The 25,919-nt window shown below is 39.1% G+C and overlaps 1 protein-coding gene across 4 annotated transcripts in view; it reads right to left on the bottom strand.

Moving 5' to 3' along the window:
- Positions 1-25,919, bottom strand: part of ADAMTSL1 (ADAMTS like 1) — a 1,118,714-nt gene that overhangs the window by 307,761 nt on the left and 785,034 nt on the right. For all 4 annotated transcript variants that reach the window (XM_042244881.1, XM_042244882.1, XM_004004390.5 and 1 more), the window contains one exon: positions 2,161-2,287. In XM_042244881.1, the coding sequence (XP_042100815.1) occupies positions 2,161-2,287 (127 nt within the window). The remainder of the gene's footprint in view (positions 1-2,160; positions 2,288-25,919) is intronic.

Here is a 25,919-nt window from a genome sequence, read left to right as displayed (position 1 = left end):
GAGCAGAGTGTGCAGGCTTTTCTATAAGGACAGGAAGGCAGACGGACGTGAGGGAATAAAGGAAGGATTCTCATCATGAAAACATGCCCCTGGAAGTTGCCCTACAGCAGTCACTGCACGAATGTCTGTCATATCTTTTTGTGCCTCATGGAAGTCCTTAGATTCTTAGAAAACAAACACCGATTCAATTATGTAACACCAATAATTAGAAAGACTTCAACTCTTTAGTATTCCTTGAAAAGCTCTATCAAAGTAATCTTTTACTTTTATTTTTCAATAAGAATTGCTGTAGGGTTTTAATAAATTTTATACTTCAAAAAATCGCTAAGTACCTTTTAAATGTAATTTTTTTTTCTGCAAATATCCCACCATGACTTCAGAGATTTACAAAAGAATTATGCCTCCACCCTTCACTGGTTTTCATCTTCTAAATTGTTTAATTTTTCATCTTATAGAAGAAACTACCAGCACATGATCACAGGAAAAATAAATCTCACCTGAACGCACTACATCAACGTCTAACTTATCATTCATCATTTTCTCTTCTCAGGTATTTTTTCTTTTTTTCTTCAGAATCACATTTTTCACTGCCTGAGGTGTGTTAGAAAGGGGAGAGTTTCCTAAGCTGGCACCTCTGATGTTTCACGTATTTAAAAGTTCCTAGTCTTTCTTCCCACCACCTCTTCTTCCCAGAGGCTAGTCCTTTGGGTGAGCTGCTTTTTCCTGTCTTCTCAGAATAGTTCTCCAGCAAACAGTGCTTCTTTTTCCCCCCTGCAACTACAAGTCCCTTGTAGTTTAAAGCCACAAACCCCCCATACATCAAGTGTTTTCCTCCAACTAGTCAACAATTAAGAGGACAAAACCACAGTCAGTAAAGAAATTCATTCCCGTTTCCCAAATCACAGGAGACACGTACAAAGAAGTCCTCATTAAGGATCTTTTGGAGGATTCCAGACAATGGAAAAATTGAGAAAATATGCCAAAAAAGGTCAAGTTATTCTAGAAACGGTGGGGTGGGGAGGGAGATGGGAGGAATGTTCGGGGACAAGAGGACATGGATAAACCTATGGCTGATTCATGTTGATGTTTGGTAGAAAACACAATACAGTAAAGCAATCAACCTTCAATTAAAAATAAATAAATGTTAACAAGTGCACAGTCTTGAGTACAAGGGTTGTTTTGTTTCTATCTCTCTCTGCTGCAGTGCCTAGAACAGTGAGTCACAGAGGATCATGTATGGTAAAATGATCTAGCTTGCTGGGTGAGTCTGTTGTTGGGTCAGGTATCTCGAGAACATATACCATCTACCCTAGGAGGACCCAGCTGGGCAGGCACTTAAAGTACCTCACCTTGATCCATCTAACTGCTTTACAAACACTCTGGGAACAGCAGAATTTTGGACAATCAAGAGGAACAAATAAGTGCTTCAGCTCTGGAATCAGACTCTGGGCTGACATTTTGGCTCTTATACTTCATAGCTGTGGAACTCTGAGCAAGTCACCTAATCTGTCTAAGCCTCAGTTATCTCATTCATAACATGGGGATAAACAGTACCTTGCTACAAAGTTGTTATAAGGATTAAATGAAATGATCGTGTAAAGTTCCCAGCACGTACACGTATAGCAGGCACACAAGTATTCAGCTGCTACAGAGAGATTAGGACACAACAGTCTATAACTGGCTTCACATAGTCACTGCCCAATATCCATTCTGGAGAAACATGTGATCAGCACTGATCTAAGGTCACTTTGTCAGTGAAGACCATGTAATTTCACAGTGGCAGGAGATCATTTGTTCTAATCTGCCCCTCTCTCTACTATTCTGCCAGACTGTGAATCAGTGAGGGGTCAGGATGTAGCCTGTTCTCACGCTGGATAGCAAAGCTCATGCTTTCTTGTTGAATATATCCAGATCTATGCCTAATTTCCTTCTAATGTGCCTCTAAAGAAAAGGTTTCCTCTGTGGGATTGAAGTGGGTGACCTGACTTGTCTTACCTAAACTAATCCACAAAAAAAGAACCTAACTTTCTTCCCACAGGGTTTTCATATTTGGCTTCATTTGGTTGGAGATGTCATTCCCTAATTGCTGCAGGGAGTTAAGCCAGGGGATTATGACAAATCAGAAGGCCCAGAGATAGCCCCATCTCTGTAGTGTCTTACATTTGGTTGCGGTGAGCTGGGATTTATACTGCCCACGGACCAGCCTGCAGGTGGACCCATCTCCGTTGCAGACTCCACAGTTATCCTCCTTGATGGTGCTTCCCAGCTGGTGATCGCAGCCAACAATCTAACAAAAAAGAGAGATGTGTAATTTAACCCAGTGCCTACTGCTAAAGGGATGCAGGGTGGGGCCCTTCATCATCCAGTCAGCCTCCTTCACCCTTGAGATGAAGATAAAAATGAGATAAAGATCCATTCTGATGACAGGAACCAAACTGGAATTTGAATCAGGCTAAGAAGGAAAAAATGTAGCATGGGTAAAGACATTTTCATAGTTCAAATATATTGAAATATACAAAGAAAAAGAAAGATGGGAAGGACACAGGGGAAAGGGAGGGAGGGAGGAGAAGGGAGGGGAGGGAGGGGAAGGCAGGGGAGGATGGTGGGTGGGAAGAAGAAGAGAAGGAGAGAGAGAGGAAGATGCTGCACTACTAATATTATAGAACTTCAATTCCAAAATAATTCCCACTTTCAATAAATATGCTTCATCCAAATCACAAAAAATACAACTGTGGGATAACTGTAGCAGGAAAAATGTCGTGAATGACCTCTGTGTTAGTCCATAAGTTCCTTAGAATGTAAGATGCACAGGGGTGAGGTTCTGTATCTTGGCTTCATTGATGTTTTCCAAGCAACTAGAACAGTGCTTGGCAAATTACAAGACTTCAATAAATGTTTGCTAACTGATAATTAAACATACTCCCTTTTCTAGCTAGCACTTCAACTAAGGAAACAGAAACAGAAGTACAGAATCAGCCGACAGAAACAAGGCTGGTGTACATGCATGTGGTGGAAGAGGAGGGTTGACACGAAGGGCAGCAGAGATAGCCCACAGTGAGTGCCTGCTATTGCCTGGCCCTGGCCTGTATCAGGCACAAGAAACACATCTCATTCATTCTCAAGACAACAATGTAAGGTATCCCTGTTTTATAGATGAGGTCATGAATCTTACCAAGGTCACTTAGCTAATAAGCAGCTGAGTTCTAAATGCATCTAATATAACATTTGTGCTTTGTCCAAATCAGGCTTAACAAAGTCACAAGTCTTCATCACTTTTGTGGGCAAACTCATTTGTATCCTTAATCTTTTCATGGCAATGTTCAAGTTAAAAAAATTTCAAATTCAAACTAAATTATAGAGTTGTATCTCGACAGTTCTAGTGAAATCTAATATCATACTCCTAAACTACTTCAACTACTGTCATGGGCAAAATAAGATAAGAACTGTAGAAACATTTGAAGGAGCTTATTTCCACAATGTCCCCACAATCCATCCTGTCTTTCCAAAGTTTGGTTATTAGCATGAACTTTCTTTGAGGATTTTGTACCTCCAACTAACAATTGCAAACACATGTTTAGGCAAAGGCTTGAAAAGCACAACTATGTAATACTGTGCTGTGTATGTGCTAAATTTTAAAAATGTAGTTATGTGTACCTCTTCCCTAAAATAATACAGACATCTTTAAAAATAGATAACAAAACAACAACTTCTTCAGTAATTCTATAAGTTTTGAAATGTAAAGATGTCAGGAAAATGTAGTGCCCAGTTCTTAAGTGAGGAGTGAAGGAATTGGTTCCATTTTTGGAGTGTTTACTGTGGTCAAGCTGCAATTGGCCTCAACATGTTCAGAAGCTACAGTGAGGCCACTTCAGAATTTATGCCAGCTTCATCCATGTAGAGCCTAGCATGTGCTGGCTTAAGACTACTCTGATGTGCTTCCCTATAACCGCAAGGAAATTATTTTCAAAATTCTTATCTGTAAATAAACCTATATAGGAGCGGAGCAATGCTGCCTTGATTCATATATTTCAAGCACAGTGTGAAACGGAGTGCGAAAGTAACTTATTTACAAAGACATAACAATTATTCAACCATTCAGCCAATAGTGATTGAAGTTCTGTTATGAGCCAAACACTGTGCTGGAAGCAAAACCCAATGGTGAGTTCAAGGACATATGGATCCACCCTCATGGGATTTAGAGTCTAGTGATGGAGGCAGATATTATGCAAATCAGCACACACATGCAGAATGTAAATGCGGAATGATAATTATGATGAAATCTATAAGACATAGATAATGGGATACTATGAGAGCATAAATTATGGATAACTTGATCTGTGTAGAAAGGCCAGAGTAGGAATTCTCTGGCAGTCCAGTGGTTAGGACACAGGCTTTCAAGGCCATGGACCTGGATTCAATCCTGGTTGCGGAAGTAAGATCCTACAGGCTCCAAAGCACAGCAAAAACAAAAACAGAACAACAAAGAAACACAGGCCAGAGAAGATTTTCCTGAGGAAAAGTCTTTTGAGCTGAGAACTGAATGAGTCAGAGTTAACTAGACAAAGAGGAGATGTTGCCATAAGGTTTACTGCACCTTTTTGTCATGGCTACATACTAGCTAAATGAAAAATATGCAAAAATCAAAGTTGGCAAAAAAAAAAAAATCAAGACTGGATTTGACACCTAAAGCAAAAACAACAGAAACAAAAATAAACAAGGTGGGGGGGCTACATCAAACTAAAAATTTTATGCACAGCAAAGGAAGCAATTAACAGAATGAAAAGGTAACCCATATTCTCCCAGAAAATAGCTGTAAATCATATATCTGATAAAGGCTTAATATCAAGAGTATAAAGGCTCATGCAACTCAACAGAGAATAAACCATACAATGAAATGAAAAAATGAACAGAGGATCTGAATAGGCACTTTTCCAAAGAAGATATCTAGGTGCGCAAAAAACACATGAAACGATGCTTAACAATATTCATCATCAGGGAAATGCATAACAAGGGCAAAATGAGACATCACCTCATAGCTATCAAAAATACAATAAATAAGTCTTGGTAAGGAAAAGGGAACCCTCACGTACCATTGGTAAGAATGTAAATTCTTGTAGCCCCTATGGAAAACAGTATGGAGGTTCCTCAAAAAATTAAAAATAGTTCTATCATATGAACCAGCAATTTCACTCATGGATATTTATCCAAAAGCAACAAAACTACTGTCTTGAAAAGATATCTGCATCCCTTTTTTCATCACAGCACTATTTATAACAGCCAAGACATGAAATTAATCTAAGTGCCTATTGACAGATGAATGGATATCTATCTGAAAAGAAGGAAATCTGTTATTTGCAAAAATATGAATGGACCTTGAGGGCATTACCTTAAATAAGGCAGACAGAGAAAGGCAAATATCATATGACCTCATGTACACATGGAATCCAAAAACAAACAGATGAAGAAGCAACTCATAAATATGGAGACTAGATTGGAGGTTGCCAATGGTGTAGGTTGAGGCTAGGTGAAATGGGTGAAGGTGATCAAAAGGCACAAACTTCTAGATATAAAATAAATAAGTCATAGGAATGCAATGTGCAGTATGATGACTACAATTAATAATATTGCATCGTATATTTGAAAGCTTCTAAGAGAATCAATGTTAAAAGTTCTCATCATAAGAAAAAATACTTATAACTATGTGTGGTGATGGATATTAATTTATTGTGGTGAAATTTATTGGTATATACAAATATTTTGTATTTTGTATGCCTACAATTAATATAATATTATGTCTGTTATATCTCAAAAGATATCAGAAGACTACAGTAAATGATTGCCTTAGTAGGGTTGAATCCTTTGAGAAAATATGGCAACCTTAATTTATGTAGTAATCAAAGGATCATTGACCCTAGTGTTCTTGTTTGGGGTTGAAGAAAGACAACCTTAATTTTATAAGATACTTAGCTCTGTAGAAGATCAGTGGGAATGGGAACTTAAGCTCTCAGGTATCTCAAACCTAAGGAGGTGTACTCAAAGAAATTTCAGGTTTCTCAAAGGATTTACTTTCTCTGGAGAATTTTTAATCTCTAAAGGAGATTTTTATATATTTAATCTCTAAAGGAAAATTTTATATCTCTAAAGGAGCCAGAATAGAGATAATCATGAAAATCTCTCTCTAATACTAAAGATTTCTTTTGGTTCCAAAGTCATTTTAAGAAAAGAACAACCCAGCTTCATTGATCCAAAGTAACAGTCATATTAGGAATAGCTAAATAGAAGGTGACATATTTAAGGGTAACTTGGCCAGACCACCAACTTAGTGTTCCCAGTGTGGGTTTATGGACCCTATGATATGAACCAAGTCAGTTCTAACTGGTCTTTGTTTAACTTCAGAATTGAAAAGACAAACATCTCCCTGACACAATAGCATTTTTTTTTTCTTTTTGTAGCAGTTCCTTTTTAAGATGCCAAAGTATTCTAACTCAATTATTTTTAAGATGTGGAATACTTTATCATCAGATAAAATGTTCCTATTTTGATCCAAGTGGAAAATTAATTGCAGTTACATCAGGAAAATCATTGTGGACATAACTCAATCTGTTGATCCTGAGTAACTGTTAATTAAAAGTTAGTTAAACTATTATGACATAAACCAACACAACACTGTAAAGCAATTTTCCTTCAATTAAAAAATAAAATTTAAAAGGTGCTATCGTTAATAATAGAGATAAAATAAACAGAAATATAGGAAAAGGCTCAGTTGGCAGAAATAATGCCAGACTTCTCTGCGCCTTTACATACACTATTATTTCTGCCTGGCATGCTCTTCCAATTCTCGATTTGGCAAATTCCTATTCATCCTTCAAATCCCAAATTAGCTGTCTCCTCCTCAAAAAGGCCTTTTGCAGATTCCAGAGTTAAGGAGCTTAATGGTCTATGATTCCTCAGCCTTTTGTTCATAAGTCCCTGGGGCTTCCCTGGTGGCTCAGCAGTAAATATATTGGCCTGCAATGCAGGAGATGCGTGAAATTTCATCCCTGGGTTGGGAAGATCCCCTGGAGGAGGAAATGGCTATCTACACCAGTATTCTTGCTTGGAGAATCCCATGGACAGAAAAGCCCGGTGGGCATGCGGTCACAAACAGTCAGACACAACTGAACAGTTGAGCATACACACACAGATACCCAATTCAAAGAATACATTTCTTATTGGCTACATCACCAAGTTGCAACTAGTGAAATAAAAGTGAGAAAGTTATGTGGAACTTCTGGAAAGGCTGCCTTACAAGAAGCTGACTTAGCTGGGGAGGGACCCTTCTGCCTGCCTGCCTTTCTGCCTTTCACTGTCTTGGAAAATGAGACAGCCTTGAGAATGGAAGGATGGCAGAGCAGAGAGAAAGCAAGAGCCCAGTTATGGAACCCCATCCTGGACAGATTACCTTTTGACTTTTTTTTTTTCTTTTTTTGGTGAGTAAATCCTTTATGAGTTTAAGCCATTATTATTTGGGGGTTTCTTTTATATATTCTCAATTCAAACAGCTGCATAACATTTTAAGTTTAATCTATTAACACGTCTGTTTCCATAGCAGATCATGTGCTAAGAGCTCCTATTTTATTATCTTTCTATCTCTGCTGGTTAGCACAATGTTTGGCATTTGTGATGCACAATAAATGTCAGTGAATCAATGAAATACACAGCATCAAACATAATGGTTTGCTCATAATTCCAGTGTAGGTTACAGATAAGAAACCTTAGACTGCAGTCACTGATGACATACATGTGTACAAAAATGTATATATATGTATGTGTGTTATCATATATCTGTGTATACAGAGAAACAGACATACTATAAATGACAACTAGAAGCTAAATCTTAACCTCCGTCCTGGTGCATGAATAAGAATTATTGTAAAGGACTAGTACTTTTAAGAGACTCATGTGCACCTATACTCATTATTAATGAAATGTCATGGAAGGCAATGTTCAGGTCACTTAGTTCCCAGACCCACCCCATTCTGGACGAAACATTAAAGTGAGATAATGGCCACTCATAACTTTGGGCAACTGCATGGAATTTTTTGTTAAGGGTGGAAAACTGAGTATTTTTGCCTAATTCAGCTTGTTTTATTCTGCTACTAGGTGTCAGCTTCATGGTCTAACTTCCTCCCCATCCAAAATGATTGACTAGTTTTGCTTTAACAAAACAAAACTTTTGTCCCAGGTGATATAAAAAGCAAGAAGTTTCCAGATGTGTTTGTTGTTTAGACACCATTGTCACCTTTTGTTTGTCTGTCTTGAATGCATGCTTTTTGTATACACTTGTGTAAACATGGGCTTCCCTGGTGACTCAGATGGTAAAGAATCTGCCTGCAAGGCAAGAGACATGGATTCAATCCCGGGGTTGGGAAGATCCCCTGGAGAAGGGAATGGCTACCCACTTCAGTATTCTTGTCTGGAGAATCCCATGGACAGAGGAGCCTGGTGGGCTACAGTCCATGGGATCACACAGAGTTGGACATGACTGAGCGACTGACATTGCATATACGTGCATAAAGACAGACAGTTCTTCGTCTCTTGAGGGGAACGCATACGTTTAACATTGTTGGTTTTTCTTCCTTTTTTTTTAGGATTTACTACAGAGAGGGGAGAAAACCCTTCTGAACAAAAAACTAGAACTGTAATACCCAGTCCAAGTTGGCTCACAGACTTTGAGCATGACATGCAGATTTTAGGCATCAGGCCTACAGTATGTGGTGATAGAATGCTTCTTTGTTCACCTCACATAGCTGATAGCAAGTGAACAGGCAGAACACAAGCCTGTAATTCTCTAGACACCGAAATATGTATAATAAAATGTCTTCACTAGGAGCCACAAGAGAAAGAGAGATCACCGCATGGATAATTTGGAGAATGTAAATAAACACAGTCCATAAGATACCATTCCACAGAAGGACATGCTTAGATGGGTTCATACTGGCCCTATTTCAAATGGTTTCCCGTAAGGGCCTCAACTTCTAGCATCAAATACTGAGCCAGTGATGTCAAGCTTTTCTTGATCCAACACCATGAGGTAAGAAAATTTTAAATCCCTTTATTTTCAGCACTGGGAAAGACAAATATGGAAAATGAAACTCTGCAAATCTGATCACAGCTGCTCTTATTTATAATTATTTAATTCAGATAGAACTTTATGGGGGAAGAGTGTGCTTTACATATATTATAACTCATTTACTATCTATGTCAATAGGGAAAATAGTAGATCTCCAACCTTGCCTTTAAAAAACTTAGACATTGGTTTCTGCTTTAGCTTTTTATAAAATGTTATAGTACATATATATATGATACAACACAATAAAATTTTTTTTAAAAAGAGAGAAAATAGGGCAAAGGTAAAAATAAGGGTCAAAAAACCAGAAACAAATTTGCATTGATGTATGGCAGAGATCACCACAAATTTGTAAAGCAATTATCCTCCAATAATAATAAAAAAGCCAGAAACAAGAACCACATAAATGCACATTGTTAAGTCCTATACACTTTCTAGATAGGGGTCATGGGTCTGAATGTGACCTTCCTAGAAAAGAGGAAAACATGAGCAGTTACAAGGGTTATAGCATCTACTGGATCTTTTAGAAAATGTATAGGATAATGCGCTACTTATAGTAGACTCAATAAATATTTGTGCAATGAATGAATGACAATCTGGTACAGGAAAATCATGATTACCCAAAGTACTGAAACCGTAGATATGTATCTGCTGTGAATTTTCTGGAAGACAATGTCATGTAACAATGTCCCAAGAACATCTGAGCAGATAAATACAGGAAGTTTCATAGAATTGTCTTTTCAATAACCACGGATGAACCCTAATGGTCAGGGAACATTTGTTAAAAGCAAATCTTAAGAAACAAAAATGAGTCATGCAGGTATAGAGCACTGAGATGGGTGACTTAATCTAAGGATAGACTTCACAGCACTTAGAGTGGGGCCTGTAAAACATGGCACATGTGCAGCTATTTGTCCTGCAGGACCCGTGGCAGATATTGCTAACCAACTGCAGTGCTCTTTGCTACTTATATGTGGCCCATGATCCTCTATGATACTGTCATCTAGAACCCAAATTCATTAGTCTACGGCTATCTTCAAGGTGACCAAACCAATTTACTATTCCAGAATCAGAGAAATAAATTGGTTATCTTTTTTGTAATCTTCACAAATGTTTCTCTTACGATGAACATTTTCTGAAGATATGAATGATTTCAAGTACATATTTTAATGCTGAGGTTCAGGGAAGATAACTTCCCTAAGGTTGCATGGCTGGTAACTAACAAAATGAAAATTCCAATTTTGGATTACTAAGTTATAGTAGGATGCCAATGAACCATGGAAAGATACACTAGTCAGTATTTAAAATGGCAATGGTGATAACAAGGTTGAACATTCTTAATAGGATCCAGAGCCAGACTTATGTGTAGGGGTGAATGGAAGGCTTCATCTGTAATGACTTGGCAGCATATTTAGGAAGTAAGTGGGAACCACTTATCATCTATGCTTGTGCTCCACACCTCTCCAATACAAGAAAACAGCATCTCTGGTCATTCATGAAGATGCTAATAGTGGTCCATAAACTATGGTTAATATTTCTAAAAGCCTAATGGAAATAACTTAACCTGAAATAAAACCACATAAGGTCCTCCAAAACTCAACCATCTCATCATGCAAATAAACTAAATCCTGATGATCTTTATTGTACTTAACATTATACTTAGGTCTTTAAGGCATAAAACATAAAAACATAGTATTGCTTAATACATGCAGTCTTTTGAGTTAATGGAAACTTACAAAGCACAGGGCCCATATAAAAAAAATAATAAAGGACCCTTTTGTGTCAAAAAGTTGGGAACCATTGGTATAGCCCTTTGTTTGTTGTTCAAATGCCCTTGGGAGGAGTAACACATGAAGTTGTTGATTATGCTTAAATTAAACCAAATCAACTGAACATAAGGCACTATGCTGGCTATTATGGTGCTGCGGGGAATACACATAAGAAATAGGCATGGTCCCCATCTAGGGTGAATGGGTTTAATCAGATCATTTCCTCAAAACAGGTGAGAACAGCAAGAGAATGAGAACACTGAGACACTGAGACAATGAGAACACTGAGGTCATGGGGGTATGGAAGAGCAGAGAGACAGAAGGGAAAGCCACTTAAGGAAGGTAAAGAAAAGTAGTGTGTGCCTAACACTTGCTATATTTAATACAATGTATATTAATATAGTCTCATTTGATTATTTTTTATTAAGATATAATTGATATTAATGTTACATTCATTTCAGGTGTACATCATACAGATTTGCTATTTGTGTATACTGCAAAATGATTTCCACGAGTCTAGTTAACATTTCTTAATTCTTATGGTACCCTTTAAAATTAACTAACTTTATGTCTATTTTACAAAAACAAAGCTGGACTCAGAAGATTCAACCATTTGCCCAAGACTGCATTACTAGAACTGGTGTTGTCCAAGTTGAATCAATGAGTGACCCCTCCATTCTATGATGTATGACATTCTTTTTAGGGGTTAGAATGGCACTGGAGAGACAGGAAAAATGAGGAGGGATGCGTTTCCTTCAGCCACAACCTTGTCGCCAAAAGCAATACCAACCAACCATTGTGAATTCTAAAATTTATGCACCAGGCAAAAAAGTACAATTCAGTATTAATAGCCTAGAAAGTTTATCTTTAATGAGCAGAATCTCTTTTTTGAGAGAGAGCAGTTGCTGCTGCTGCTGCTAAGTTGCTTCAGTCGTGTACTACTCTGTGAGATCCCATAGACGGCAGCCCACCAGGCTCCCCCGTCCCTGGGATTCTCCAGGCAAGAATACTGGAGTGGGTTGACATTTCCTTCTCCAATGCATGAAAGCAAAAAGTGAAAGTGAAGTCGCTCAGTTGTGTCCAACTCTTCATGACCCCATGGACTGCAACCTACCAGGCTCCTCCATCCATGGGAGTTTCCAGGCAAGAGTACTGGAGTGGGGGTGCCATTGCCTTCTCTGGAGAGAGCAATTTAATTGATTTTTAAAAATTAGTTGCTTTTGTTCAATAAACACATGCTATTGGGAAATACTGGTAAATACAAGCTAAATGGATAAGGCATAACTCTCCTACACTCTAATACACCACAATCTGGAAAAAGTTCATGTGAAGGCATTAACTCTTTATCCTCCAAGCAAAGATTTTCCAAAGGGAATCTCCCCATACATGGCACTCTTCTCTTGGGTTTACCAATCATTTGTTGGACTTCTCAATTTCTTCTTGGACTCACAAGAGTCCTTACAATGGCCTACAAGGTTCTGTGTCAACATACAGATGGCCAACAAGCACATGAAAAGATACTTATCATCACTAATAATTAGAGAAGTGCAAATCAAAACTACAATGACGTACCACCTCACACTAGTCAGAATGGCCATCATGAAAAATGTGTACAAAGAAAGGCTGGAGAAGGTGTGGAGAAAAGGGAACCCTCCTCTGCTGTGGGTGGGAATATAAATTGATACAGTGACTATGGAAAACAGTATCAGGGGGTTTCTTCAAAAACTAAAAACAGACTTACCATATGATACAGCAATCCCACTCCTGGGCATGTATCCAGACAAAACTATAATTCAAATAGATACATGTACTCGATTTTCATAGCAGCACTATTTATAATAGCCAAGACACAGAGACAACCTAAATGTCCACAGACAGATGAATGGATAAAAATGTGGTCCATATAAACAAGGGAGTATCACTCAGCCATAAAAAAGAGAAGGGGAAGACAGAGGAGGAGATGGTTGGATGGCATCACTGACTCAATGGATATGAGTTTGAGCAAACTCAAGGACGTTGTGAAAGACAGGGAAGCCTGGCGTGCTGCAGTCCATGGGGTTACAAAGACTTGGACATGACTGAGAGACTGAACAGCAACAAATAAAAAAAGAAAGCAGTTATGCCACTTGCAATAACATGGATGGACATACAGACTATGATACTAAGCAAAATAAGTCAGAAAAAGACAAATACCATATGATACCACTTATATGTGCAACCTAAAATATGATACAATTGAACCTATCTACGAAACAGAAAAAGACTCAGTGACACAGAGAAGAGACTTGTAGTTGCCAGTGGGGAGGGTGAGTAGGGAAGAAAAGGAATGGGAGTTTGGGATTAGCAGATGCAACTAGTATAGATATGATGGATAAATAACTAAGTCATCCTGTATAGCACAGGGAACTGTATTCAATATCCTGTGATCAACCACAACAGAAAAGAATACGAAGAATATGTAAATATATATGTGTATAACTGAATTACTTTGCTTTGCAACAGAAATTAATGTGGAGGTGAAGTCGCTCAGTTGTGTCCGACTCTTTGCGACCCCGTGAACTGCAGCCTACCAGGCTCCTCCATCCATGGGATTCTCCAGGCAAGAATACTGGAGTGGGTTGCCATTTCCTTCTCCAGGGGATCTTCCTGACCCAGGGATCGAACCCAGGTCTCTTGCATTGGAGGCAGATGCTTTAACCTCTGAGCCACCAGGGAAGCCCGCAACAGAAATTAATACAACATTGTAAATCAACTATACTTCAAATTAAAAAAAAAAAAGTCCTGTATCATCTGAGTTGGGCTTCCTTGGTAGCTCAGTGGTTCTGCATGCCAGTGTAGCAGAGGCAGAAGATCTGGGTTCGATCCCTGGGTTGGGAAGATACCCTGGAGAAGGAAATGGCAACTTGCTCCACTACTCTAGTCTGGGAAATCCCATGGACAGAGAAGCCTGGCGGGCTACAGTCCAAAGAGTCAGACATGACTGCAGTAACAAAACAGTAACAAAATCATATGAGTTACCTCTCTGACCTCACCTCTCTCTGACTATCTGTGCTCTTCTTCAAACACTGTAAGCACTTTCTCATCTTAGAAGGGCACTGGTTGTTGCCTCTGACTGGAACATTCTTCCTTAGACACCTCTAGAACAGCTGCCTTGCCATCTTTAAGTCTTTACTGGAAACTCTCACCTTCTCAATAATGCCTACCCTGGCCAGACAATTTTAACTTGTGCCCCCCCCGCCCCGCGCACCCCCCCCCACCGCCCCGCCACGTTCTCTTACCCTATCCCATTTTTTTTCTATTTATTCTATGGCACTTATAATTATGGCACAATATAACTTACTTATTTATAATAAGCGTATTGCTTATTTTCTATCTCCTACTAGAATGTAACACCACAAGGTCATAGTATCTAATGATATAATAAACCACTAATACAATTTATTGAACAAATGAATGAATTCAGTATATAGGCAAGGCCATAGGTGACAGGTATAGATTGTGGTTTCAGAAAACTTTTCTCTTTATCTTAACCTGGAATATAATAACAGCTTCTATCACTTATATTCTCTGCCACTAGTTACAAAGACCAAAAAGAGCTCTCTGTCAAAAAGCAAAAGATCTCTATGGATGCATCATTTTACAGTACCATAATATGAGAGTTTAATTTCCACTTGTCACTGTGCCTGCTTTGTCTGTTCTCATCCACTACTCCGGAATGGCCTTGAGCTGTGAATGCTTATTATTTTTGAGTGAGTCTTCTTCTGACCCTTTTCCACTGGGCACAGTGCTCTGGGCTTCACGCCCTCACTCAGACACCAACTCTGGACCTGGAAGCTCACTTCGTACTTGATCTCCTCAGTGTCTGATTCTTGGCTCTTCTAGAGGGACGTGAGCTTGCATAGGCCCCGGCCTGACTCTTACCATTTCTCTGTGTGAGCTCTAGCCCTTTGGCTGCTTGGCTGGCTGGACCAGAGTCACTGTCCTTCTCCACTTCCAGCCTATCCACCCCTACCCTCATCAAAGGTTAGGACTTCAACCTCCCCTGCAGTTAAAATCTGAAGGAGGACGTGGTTTCCTTGGAATGAGATTTGGTGCTCTTTTAAAGAGCTGCAATTCTCCCGTGCTCCTTAATAGCTTCCTCACCCTCTGGTTCTAGAGATGTTGGGGGATTGCAACTGGTTCTGTGGTACTTTTCTCTTTATATTATAAAGTAAAAGGAGGGATGTCAGTGTGAGAGGTATGAAACAGCTAATAGGAAGGGCAGTGAGTTGATTAGATTATAAACAGTTTTACGAGTTTTTGCTGTATTGCTTTTCTTAAGATTAAGAGTCTGATCCCTCTAATGGCTGGATAAACACCCTGAAAGGGGAAAAAAAAAAAGAATGACTAAGTCTTACTTCTAATATTTATTAAATTTCCCAGGTGCTACCAGTCTGATTTTACTTTGCTCCTTTCTTATTTATTTTAAGGTCTGGGCCAAATTCTTGTGAAAATTTATGGCTAAAGAATCTGGACTTTTTTTTTGGCATGTTGGTTTTTTAAAAAATATTTCTGCATATCTTTTATTTCATTAACAGAATCATGGAACTGGAAGAGATCCTAGGGATTATACTAATCCAATTCTCTTTCTATTTCTGCTATTTTTATTTTTAATTGAAGTATAATTGTTTTACCATGTTATATTAATTTCAGGTATACAGCAAAGTCATTCAGTTATACATATATTAATATATATATTCTTCTTCAGATTCTTTTCCCTTATAGGTTATTAAAAATATTGAGTATAGTTCCCTGTGCTATACAGTGGCATATTGTTTTTAGTTAAATGTGTTTGTCTACTAGTCTTCAGCAAAAATCCCAAGAATTAACCTAGTGTAGACCTCTGTGCATACAGACACAAGAATTCATTCTCCACATATGTCAGAGAACTTTTCTTTAGCAGGCTGTCTTCTCCCTCCTTGACTTCCAAAATTAGGGTGTCTGGAGAATGCAAAACAAAATTATACAAAGGCCTGACCTCTGACCCTGCTTCTGTCTCAAAGACTGTGAAGTACCCAAGAGGGAAAGTGTTGAATTTGGCCTCACTTCACATGGCATTAAGTATAATTCTTTGTGAACTGTGGTGACATCATGGTATACTTTGACATCACTGCTCAGACTCCCTTCTGCTGCTGGGCACACAGTACAGAGTTTTTGTTCCAACACAAGAGTCCTTTGTTGAGAAGAAAGGACAGCAGCTGGTCTTCTGCCCTGGCACAAATGTGGATCTTACTGGAATGTGCCTGTTTAGGAAGTGACCACAAAGTAGCCATTCAACTATGATGACTAGTACTCACACATATAGCTCTGGAAACTTTAATAAAAATGTACATCTACAGAGTTCAAAACTCCACCGATGGGCCGTAACTCAGCAAAATTCTGCCTGTGCTAAAGTTCTCATTTATATGTCTGGATATGTTATTTGAAGTCAATATTCCAAAAAGAGTAGTATGTTGGCTATATGTGTGTCAAGGCTGGAGGTAAAGAAAAAGGAATGGTAAGGAGTGATGTATCTGTCTTTCCAAATAGCTCTCCTCCACTGTAATTGCTCAAGTATCTCAGGTCCCCAGTCAAGAGGGTTTGCATTCCTTGGCTTTCAAATCAATTCCTGGTTACTTCCCAAACATTCTGCTGCCGCTGTCACTTCAGTCGTGTCCGACTCTGTGTGACCCCATAGACGACAGCCCACCAGGCTCCGCCGTCCCTGGGATTCTCCAGGCAAGAATACTGGAGTGGGTTGCCATTTCCTTCTCCAGTGCATGAAAGTGAAAAGTGAAAGTGAAGTCGCTCAGTTGTGCCCGACTCTTAGCGACCCCATGGACTGCAGCCTACCAGGCTCCTTCGTCCATGGGATTTTCCAGACATACTACTTTATACTAATTTTAAGCTCTTGGGCAGTGGTATTAGTATTCTCCTTCAGAGATATGTATACATATAGCTGATTCATGCTGTTGTACAGCAGAAACTAACAGCACAGTGTAAAGCAATTATACTCCAATTAAAAAGGTATTCTCAAATGATCAAATGATGTGTTTCTTTCTTTCTTCTTTTCCTGTTTTGTCTACTGTTATTTCTATCTCAGGTAAAACCTCAGAAAATTGACCAAAACAGTTGATGGCAAAAATACCATCTGTAAAATAACTCCACATTTCTGTCCCCTGTGACTCTTAACACTTATACAAGGCAGAAAAGTTTCAGATTAGCTTGAGAAGCTATTAATCTCACAGGAATAAGTCATAGTCCCCCAAATTTGGGTGGGATGGCAAACTTCTTTAATTGAAAAAAAAAACATATAATTTTAATAATTCTGTCAGAACAAATAGAGCTGAGACATAATCCTTGACTCTACCATGAGCCTTTCAGTCGGTCAAAGTACTTTTTTCCCTTTGTAAAGGCCAACCAGATCATATTGTCCCATCTCAGTCTTTTAGCCATGCTTTCACTTCCCTAGTCATTTTGCACCCTGGAACATTATTACTTAAACCAAGAATCTACACACTGTACAGCCCTTAACCATGGAAAAGGCAGCATGACCTTGTGGGTGGAACAAATGACTCAGTCTGGACGTGATGATCTGTTATCAACTGCTTGTAGACATCACATGTTTTTAGCATGTGATTCAGTTCTCTCCTGAGGATAATCAGATCTACTTTATATTTTTGTAAGGATATTTGAAGTGATATCTTATATAAAAAGATGCCAAGCATATAAACCACTCTGATCAATCACCCTGGAATTTTTTTAAAAAAATTCTACTTTGAAATCTTCTATTTTATAGTCCTCATAATTATAAGATCATATGCTCTAGTCACTTTGGCAAGGGTGGGGGGCGGGATATGAGGTCATTGTGCAAATAGGAGGTATTTGCTCCTACATGTGAAAATGTGTCTGAAGCTGTAAAGGACTACTTAGTCACTTGAGCACCTGTAGTCTTGTTCCAAAGCTACCGGTATAGGGTCAAGTTTGTAGAAGCTCAGATTTATTTCCAGGCCTCTGGGTTTGAGAATAGCACATGTGAAGTAAGGTTACAATCTTAATACTGGACAGATTCTCCTTTATCAGGCAGAATAGATGGAGCTTCACTGGAGGACGGTTTTTAACTTCCCTCTAGCCTGCTCAAGTAGATGATGAAATAGCCACAAGCCTGCTTGGTTCTCTAGAAAATGATCTGAGAGTTTTAAGGATTCTGTTAGATACAAAAAACCCTCTCTGGAACTGCTGTGGGGTAGCAGATCATCTCCTCTGCAGCACACTCAAATGAGAGGGGAAGGCTTAGAATTCTTAAAGTACCCTTCCTGAGATCTCTGTTCTAGACCACTACTCTGGAGTTAATCCAGTTCAGTTCAGTTCAGTCACTCAGTCATGTCCGACTCTTTGCGACCCCATGGACCACAGCACGCCAGGCCTCCCTGTCCATCACCAACTGCCAGGACCACTTTCAAATGTGCGTTCATGCGTGTGTGCGTGTGTTCAGTTGCGTCTGACTCTTTGTGATCCATGGATTGTAGGCCGCCAGGCTCCTTTGTCCTGGCATTTCCCAGGCAAGTATACTAGAATGAGTCGTCACTCCCTTCTTCAGGGTATCTTCACAACCCAGTGATCACATCCATGTCTCCTGTGTCTCCTGCACTGACAGGTAGACTTGTTACCATTGAGCAACCTGGGAAGCCCCGATAAGTGAATAATAATCATTAAATGTAAATGACAATACAAAACAGATTTTCACAGTCATTCTTCTAAAATCTGAAGTCTATGGAAAGGTATATTTCCAGGAGCTGGAGTAAGAGCTCAGAGACCTGTTGTCTCCATGGGAGCCTGTACTCATATGGATGTGTTTATGTGACAGCTGAGTTTAATGACAGAAAGTAAGAACTCAGCAAATCCATCTTGGTATAGGGAATACTCAAAATCTATTTGTTTTGAATGGGAAGAAATATGAATCTGAATGTGAAAGCCAGAAACAAGTGAGTTATTTTTTTTAATGGAAAAGTAGCTTTCCTGAAACTGAGAATTTGAATTGTTTATTAATCAGAACTGGCAGTGAATTAATCAAACAGCTAGAGCCAGATATCTTGGAGTGTGCAGGCAAGTGGGCCTTAGGAAGCATCACTGTGAACAAAGCTGGTGGAGGTGATGGAATTCCAGTTGAGCTATTTCAAATCCTAAAATATGAGGCTGTTAAACCACTGCATTCCATATGCCAGCAAATTTGGAAAACTCAGCAGTGGCCACAGGACTGGAAAAGATCAGTTTTTATCCCAATCCCAAAGAAAGGCAAGGCCAAAAAATGTTCAAACTACTGCACAATTACACTCATTTCACACGTTAGCAACGTAATGCTCAAAATCCTCCAAGTTTGACTTCAACAGATATAAAAATCTAGATGTATAAGCTGGATTTAGAAAAGGCAGAGGAACCAGAGATCAAATTGCCAACATCTGCTGGATCACAGAAAAAACAAGAGAATTCCAGAAAAAAACATCTACTTCTGCTTTATTGACTATGCCAAAGCCTTTGACTGTGTAGATCACAACAAACTATGGAAAATTCTGAAAGAGATGGGAATACCAGACCACCTTACCTGCCTCCTGAAAAACCTGTATGTTGGTCCAGAAGCAACAGTTAGGACCAGACATGGAACAGTGGATTGGTTCAAAATTGGGAAAGGAGCACATCAAGTCTATATTTTGTCACCCTGCTTAGTTAACTGATATGCAGAGTACATCATGCAGAATGCCAGGCTGGATGAAGCACAAGCTGGAATCATGATTGTCGGGAGAAATATCAATAACTTCAGATATGCAGATGACCCCAATGTAATGGCAGAAAGCAAAGAGGAATTAAAAGACACTTGCTTCTGGGAAGAAAAGCTATAACAAACCTAGACAGCATATTAAAAAGCAGAGACATTACTTTACTGACAAAGGTCCGTATAGTCAAAGCTATGGTTTTTCCAATCATCATCTATGGATGTGAGAGTTGGACCATAAAGAAGGCTGAGCACCGAAGAATTGAAGTTTTCTAACTGTGGTGTTGGAGAAGACACTTGAGAGTCGCTGGGACTGCAAGGAGATCCAACCAGTCCATCCTAAAGGAAATCAACCCTGAATATTCATTGGAAGGACTGATGCTGAAGCTCCAATATTTTGGCCACCTGACACGAAGAGTTGACTCACTGGAAAAGACCCTGATGCTGGGAAAGATTGAAGGCGGGAGGAGAAGGGGACGACAGAGGATGAGATGGTCGGATGGCATAACCAACTCAAAGGACATGAGTCTGACCAGACTCTAGGAGATTATGAAGGACAGGAAAGCCTGGTGCACTGCAGTCCATGGGGTCACAATGAGTTGGACACGACCAAGCGACTGAAAAACAACATCAAAGAACAGTCACAACATCCTACAAGAAAAGCAGACTGATTTTTTAATGGGCCAAAAAAATTCCTGAGCCAGACTAAAGGTTAGCAGCTGGACTGGGCTGGAAGAAGGCTGAGTATGATCAATTCTGGCCATCCTTTTCAAACTCTAGACTTGTGGGTTTGGGATCAGCAGTAACATTTTGCTGTATCACTGCAATATTGACAATGGCAAAATGAACTGCTGCTTTTTTCATTTTAGACAAAAGCAAATTCACTCAAAGGCCCTGAGATTAAAAAAAAAAAGACTGTATACATTTTTCCCATTCAGAATGATTAAGAAAATTCCACAAGCCACCCACTCACATAAAAATGAATTCTGCCTCTTTCCTATTGCAGGCCCAATTAGAATAACCAGCTGAAATCTATAAATTTCAAATCTGACAAAATTCAACACTCAGCATATGTCGAATTCGAGAAAAAAGTACATTTACATTTTAAATCTAGAAATATTTTAAAATTCAAATTTTATAATAGTTATAATTGATTTTTAAAGGTAGTTTTAAAAAACTACCTAAAAACTTAATAGTGAAAGCTTGTCTATACAAAGTGAAAAGTGTTAATCACTCAGTTGTGTCTCACTCCTAGTAATCCCATAGACTGGGCTCCTCTGTCCACGGGGTTCTCAAGGCAAGAAAACTGGAGTGGGTTGCCATTTCCTTCTCCAGGGGATCTTCTCAACCCAAGGATCAAACCTGGATCTCCTGAACTGCAGGAGGATTCTTTCCTATCTGAGCCACCAGGGAAGTCCTGTACAAACTATCTTCCAATGGCTCCAAAGGTATCCAAAGGACCTGCCTGCCTCAGTGCCCTCATCTTACTGCTTCCTGTTGGATGAGGGGTAAAGAAGAAAAGAAATTTTTGTGGTACATGCAACAATAATAATTTTGCTATACTAAACCAAGTAATATTTCTTCTATATGTAATATACAAGGCATGTAATTTGAGATAATTGGTTCATACTTTTAAAATATGCAGTATACCTTTATTGACACACCTATGTGAATCCAAATAGAAAAACCCCTAGATTCTGCAAGTCTGGGTCTATCAAATGCCACATTTGTTGAAAAATATGATTTAACCACTAATTTTAAGATGTTCAAGTGTTTTTTCAAATGGATTCTTGGCTTGGTTTTGACCTAATCTTCATGCCATTTTGCTACACTAAAATTGTACATGGCTCAAGACTATTTTCTGTAGGAGCAGATGTGTTACAAGGAATCACTTACTAGGGTATCTGTCAAAGAGCTGATGTTCGGTCACTAAGTTGTGTCCAACTCTTTGCAACCTGAAAACTTTTATTAGTATTAGTATGAAGATTTTTCTGAACATGGTGCTCCACAGAACACCTGAGCATTGAGTTCTAAGATGATTTCCAACCTTGAGATTTGAATTCTTTCTAATGAATGTGTTGAAAGCAAGGACACATAGGTTTTTCTAAGATGAGAGTGACTACTTGTTTCAGTGAGGTGTGGTCCTCCTGGCTGAAGCCCAAAAGGCCTCTTGCTCTGTGGCTTGTGAGTGGCAGTCGCATCTGAGTTGGCAGGAAGGTAGAAAACAAATACCATCAGCTGCCATTATTCTGAAGAGAGAGAGAAGAGATAATCACAGACTGTGGTAATGGATGATTCTCACTTATCATATCTGGTGTCAAGAAGACACAACAATGAATACATCATGATGGGAGAAGGGCTCTAGATTCTTAAGAAACACCAATTATGGGCCAAGGACTGGCAGGGTTTGGCAGAGTTCATGAAGTCCATACGCAAACTCTGTGACCACACAGGTGACAAAGCCAAAGCAACTTACTTTGCCACCTACCTGGGATTTGAACTTCAACCTCTTTCTTTTTATTGTATTAAAAGTTAAAAAACTGAAGTATTGCTGATTTACGATACTGTGTTACTTTCAACCTCTAATACACCATTCCTACTACTATGGGTCACTTAATATTCCAGAGGACTTTTAAGTCAACGGTGTGTATATTCAAAACAGTAGAATAGCTTCATGTGTATGCAGCAGCTACTCCCATGAGAATATACTGTTCTAAGGGAATGTATGTACCACTCTGTACATCAATAGTATGCCAACTGTATATCCCACATATCAATAATGGTCACTAAGTTTGTTTCTCAGCACCCAGCAAAGGGCACTCAAGGGAGAAAAGAAGCTCTTGAAAGGCTGTTTCTTAGGCAACAAAAACTTCCATAAAGATTCCAAAGTTGTCTCCAATAGTATGAAAATCAGTCTTCAGTAAATTCATTTTCAAGGCTGCCTTTAGCTTGGCTTCAGCACTTAACTAGTAAGGTATTACCTTGAAGAGAGGGAAAAATATTTCCAGTAGCAGCTGACAAGACCGTGAAGAAGGAAGGAGTGAGGAGGGACAGTGGAAATGCGCTGAACTCAGCCCAAACGTGGCTTACATCTGGGCGGCCTCACCCGTCAGAGACCTCAGGAACCCTGCCAGGGGCCAAGAGAGAGACCTTCATGTGAACTTTTGATTCACAGCATAGTGTTGGGAAGGAAGAGGACGCCCAGAATGACACATTGTTGATCCTACAGCAGCTGAATACCTGCCCTCCCTTCCCCAGCCAGCCTGGGTCAAGGGCCAAGGTTTGAGGCAAGGATACATTCCAATATGGAAGTATTTTTACACTTATCTGACCTTTGTCAAAGGTCATATAAAAACATTTGGAAACACTGCAATGGAATATTTTCATATTCGTTATTATTTGGGACTCTCACATAGTTCCCCAAAGCAAAGAAACTGACAGTTTTGGCTCCAACAATGTTCAAGATTACAGTAGCAGGAATGATCTATGTGAGATGGAGAGAGTTATGTGAGAAAATCACATCCCACATATAATCCTAAAGGCACAACTCTGTCTCCAGGACTGAGCCAGAAGTGGTCTCTCCCATTTCTGTACAAATTTTCTAAAGTGAGAGCAGAATTCACTGCTGAATACAATCATGCATTGTTAAAAAGTATACACTGTCAAGCTTATATTCCTAGACCATGTGCCTAACTGACAGTTCCACAAGTGATAACTTCTTTTGCAAAGGGATTAGAAATTTGTTTCAGACACAACTAATTTCTCAACGACAAGGCTAACCGTTGGGCCTAATTAGATGTTAAGAAGAAAAGGCTCCATTTTGTAAGCAGTCATTTAAATTGCAAATGTGGATTCAATCTGCCAAACAGGTACTCACTATCGTAAATCAACACCTCTATCCATAGCAGGCTGCTACTCTGAAATACTTCATCGGTATGCGAAGAGGCACAGCTACACTTTTATTTCCTTCCTTCAGACAGCATCTCACATTTTCATGGTTATTCTTTGAGCTTGGGAGCAGCAGAGAGGAAAAACGATAGGGAACAATAAGGGCTAGAGGAATTCCATGACCAAACATTTATAAATTGCCTAGAGAAGCTTAACATGTTTTAGCATCCCGATCTTCACACAATGAACAAGTCCTGTACTCAACACCTTTTATAGGAATAGTATTATAGGAGCTGTTAAAGGATAAAAGATTGAAAAAGTCATAGATCTGCTTTAGAGGGCTTTAGAAGGTAGAAGTATGGACGTAACAGTAGGAGGCAGAGCTGGGAAGAATGAAAAATGGTGCAGCTGCTGTGGAAAAGATTTTAGTGATTATTTAAAAAACTAAACATATAATTACCATATGACCCAGCAATTTTAGTTCTGAGAATATATGTGAAAAAGTGAAAGCAGGACTTGAACCAATATTTGCAGGCCCATGTTCACAGCAGAATTATTTACAACAGGCAAAATGTGAAAACAACCCAAATGTCCATCAACAGGTTAAACAAAATATGGTATATGCTGTTAAATTAACTAAATAAGGAGGTCATTAGAATAACGTGGCTCTACTATCATGGCAGACTATGTAAGTAAACCAAAGTCTAAGTCAGTAAATGTCTCAACCTTAAAAAATAAAAAAGCTAAGACAACCAATCATAGACAACTAGGCTTTAAACTGAAGCCAATCAAATAATCTCCTTTCCTTGCTTCTGCATTTTCTCCATAGTTTTTCCTTGGCGCCTGTTAGTGGAACACTCTTAACTACATATGGTTTGTTGCTACCTGATTCTTCACCAATAAATGCTCAAATAAACTAGTTTTTTTTTTTTTAAGACGAAATAAATAATTTGAATAGACTGATCACTATAAGTGAAACAGAATTTGTAATTAAAAAAAAAATCTTCCTTACAAACAAAAGTCCAGGACTGGACAGCTTCATTGAAGAATTCTACCAAACATACAAAGAAAGACTTATCCGATCTTTCTCAAACTCTTCTGAAAGACTGAAGAGGAAGGAATACTCCAAAAGTCATTCTATAAAGCCAGCATCACCCTGATATCAAAATCAGACAAAGACACTACCAAAAAAGAAAATTATAGGGCAAGATCTTTGAGAAATACAGATGCAAAAATCCTTAACAAAATATTAACAAACCTAATCCAACAACATATAAAGATAATCATATGGCGTAATCATATGAAATCATTTTCACAATCATATGAAAAGACTCAGATGCTGGGAAAGATTGAGGGCAGGAGGAGAAGGGGACAGTAGAGGATGAGATGGTTGGATGGCATCTGCGACTCAATGGACATTAGTTTGAGTAAACTCTGGGAGTGGGTGATGGACAGGGAGGGCTGGCGTGCTGCAGTCCATCAGTTGGATTCACCCACAGTTACAAGGATTGTTCAACATATGCAAATCAATCAATGTGATACACCATATCAACAACATCAACAACAAAAAGACAAAAATCCCAGGATCATCTCAATAAATGCAGAAAAATAATTTGGTAAAATTCAACATCAATTCATGATAAAAACCCTCATCAAAGTGGGTATAGAGGGAACATACCTCACCATAATAGAAATTATTTATGACAAACCCACATCCAACATACTACTCAACAGTGAATATCTGAAAGTCATCCTGCAAAATCCAGGATAAGCCAAGTATACTCGTTCTTACTACTCCTATTCAATACAGTGCTGTAAGTCCCAGTCACAGCAATCAGACAAGAAAAAGAAATAAAAGGTATCCACATTAGGAGGGATGAGGTAAAACTTTCATTATATGCAGATGATATAATACTACGTATAGAACACCCTAAAGATCCCATAGAAATGTTATTCAGTTCAGTTGCTCAGTTGTGTCTGACTCTTTGCGACCCCCTGGACTGCAGCACGCCACCCCTCCCTGTCTATCACCCACTCCCGGAGTTTACTCAAACTCATGTCCATTGAGTCACTGATAACCATCCAACCATCTCATCCTCTACTGTCCCCTTCTCCTCCTGCCCTCAATCTTTCCCAGCATCAGAGTCTTTTCAAATGAGTCAGTTCTTTGCATCAGGTGGTCAAAGTACGGAGTTTCAGCTTCAGCATCAGTCCTTCCAATGAATATTCAGGACTGATTTCCCTTAGGATGGACTGGTTGGATCTCCTTGCTTTCCAAGGGACTCTCAAGAGTCTTCTCTAACACCACAGTTCAAAGGCATCAATTCTTCAGCACTCAGCTTTCTTTATAGTCCAACTGAATTCA

This window comes from Ovis aries, chromosome 2 (assembly GCF_016772045.2).
Source record: "Ovis aries strain OAR_USU_Benz2616 breed Rambouillet chromosome 2, ARS-UI_Ramb_v3.0, whole genome shotgun sequence".
Lineage (NCBI taxonomy): Eukaryota > Metazoa > Chordata > Mammalia > Artiodactyla > Bovidae > Ovis > Ovis aries.
Note: the sequence above shows the minus strand (reverse complement) of the source record. Positions and strands in the feature narration are given on the sequence as shown.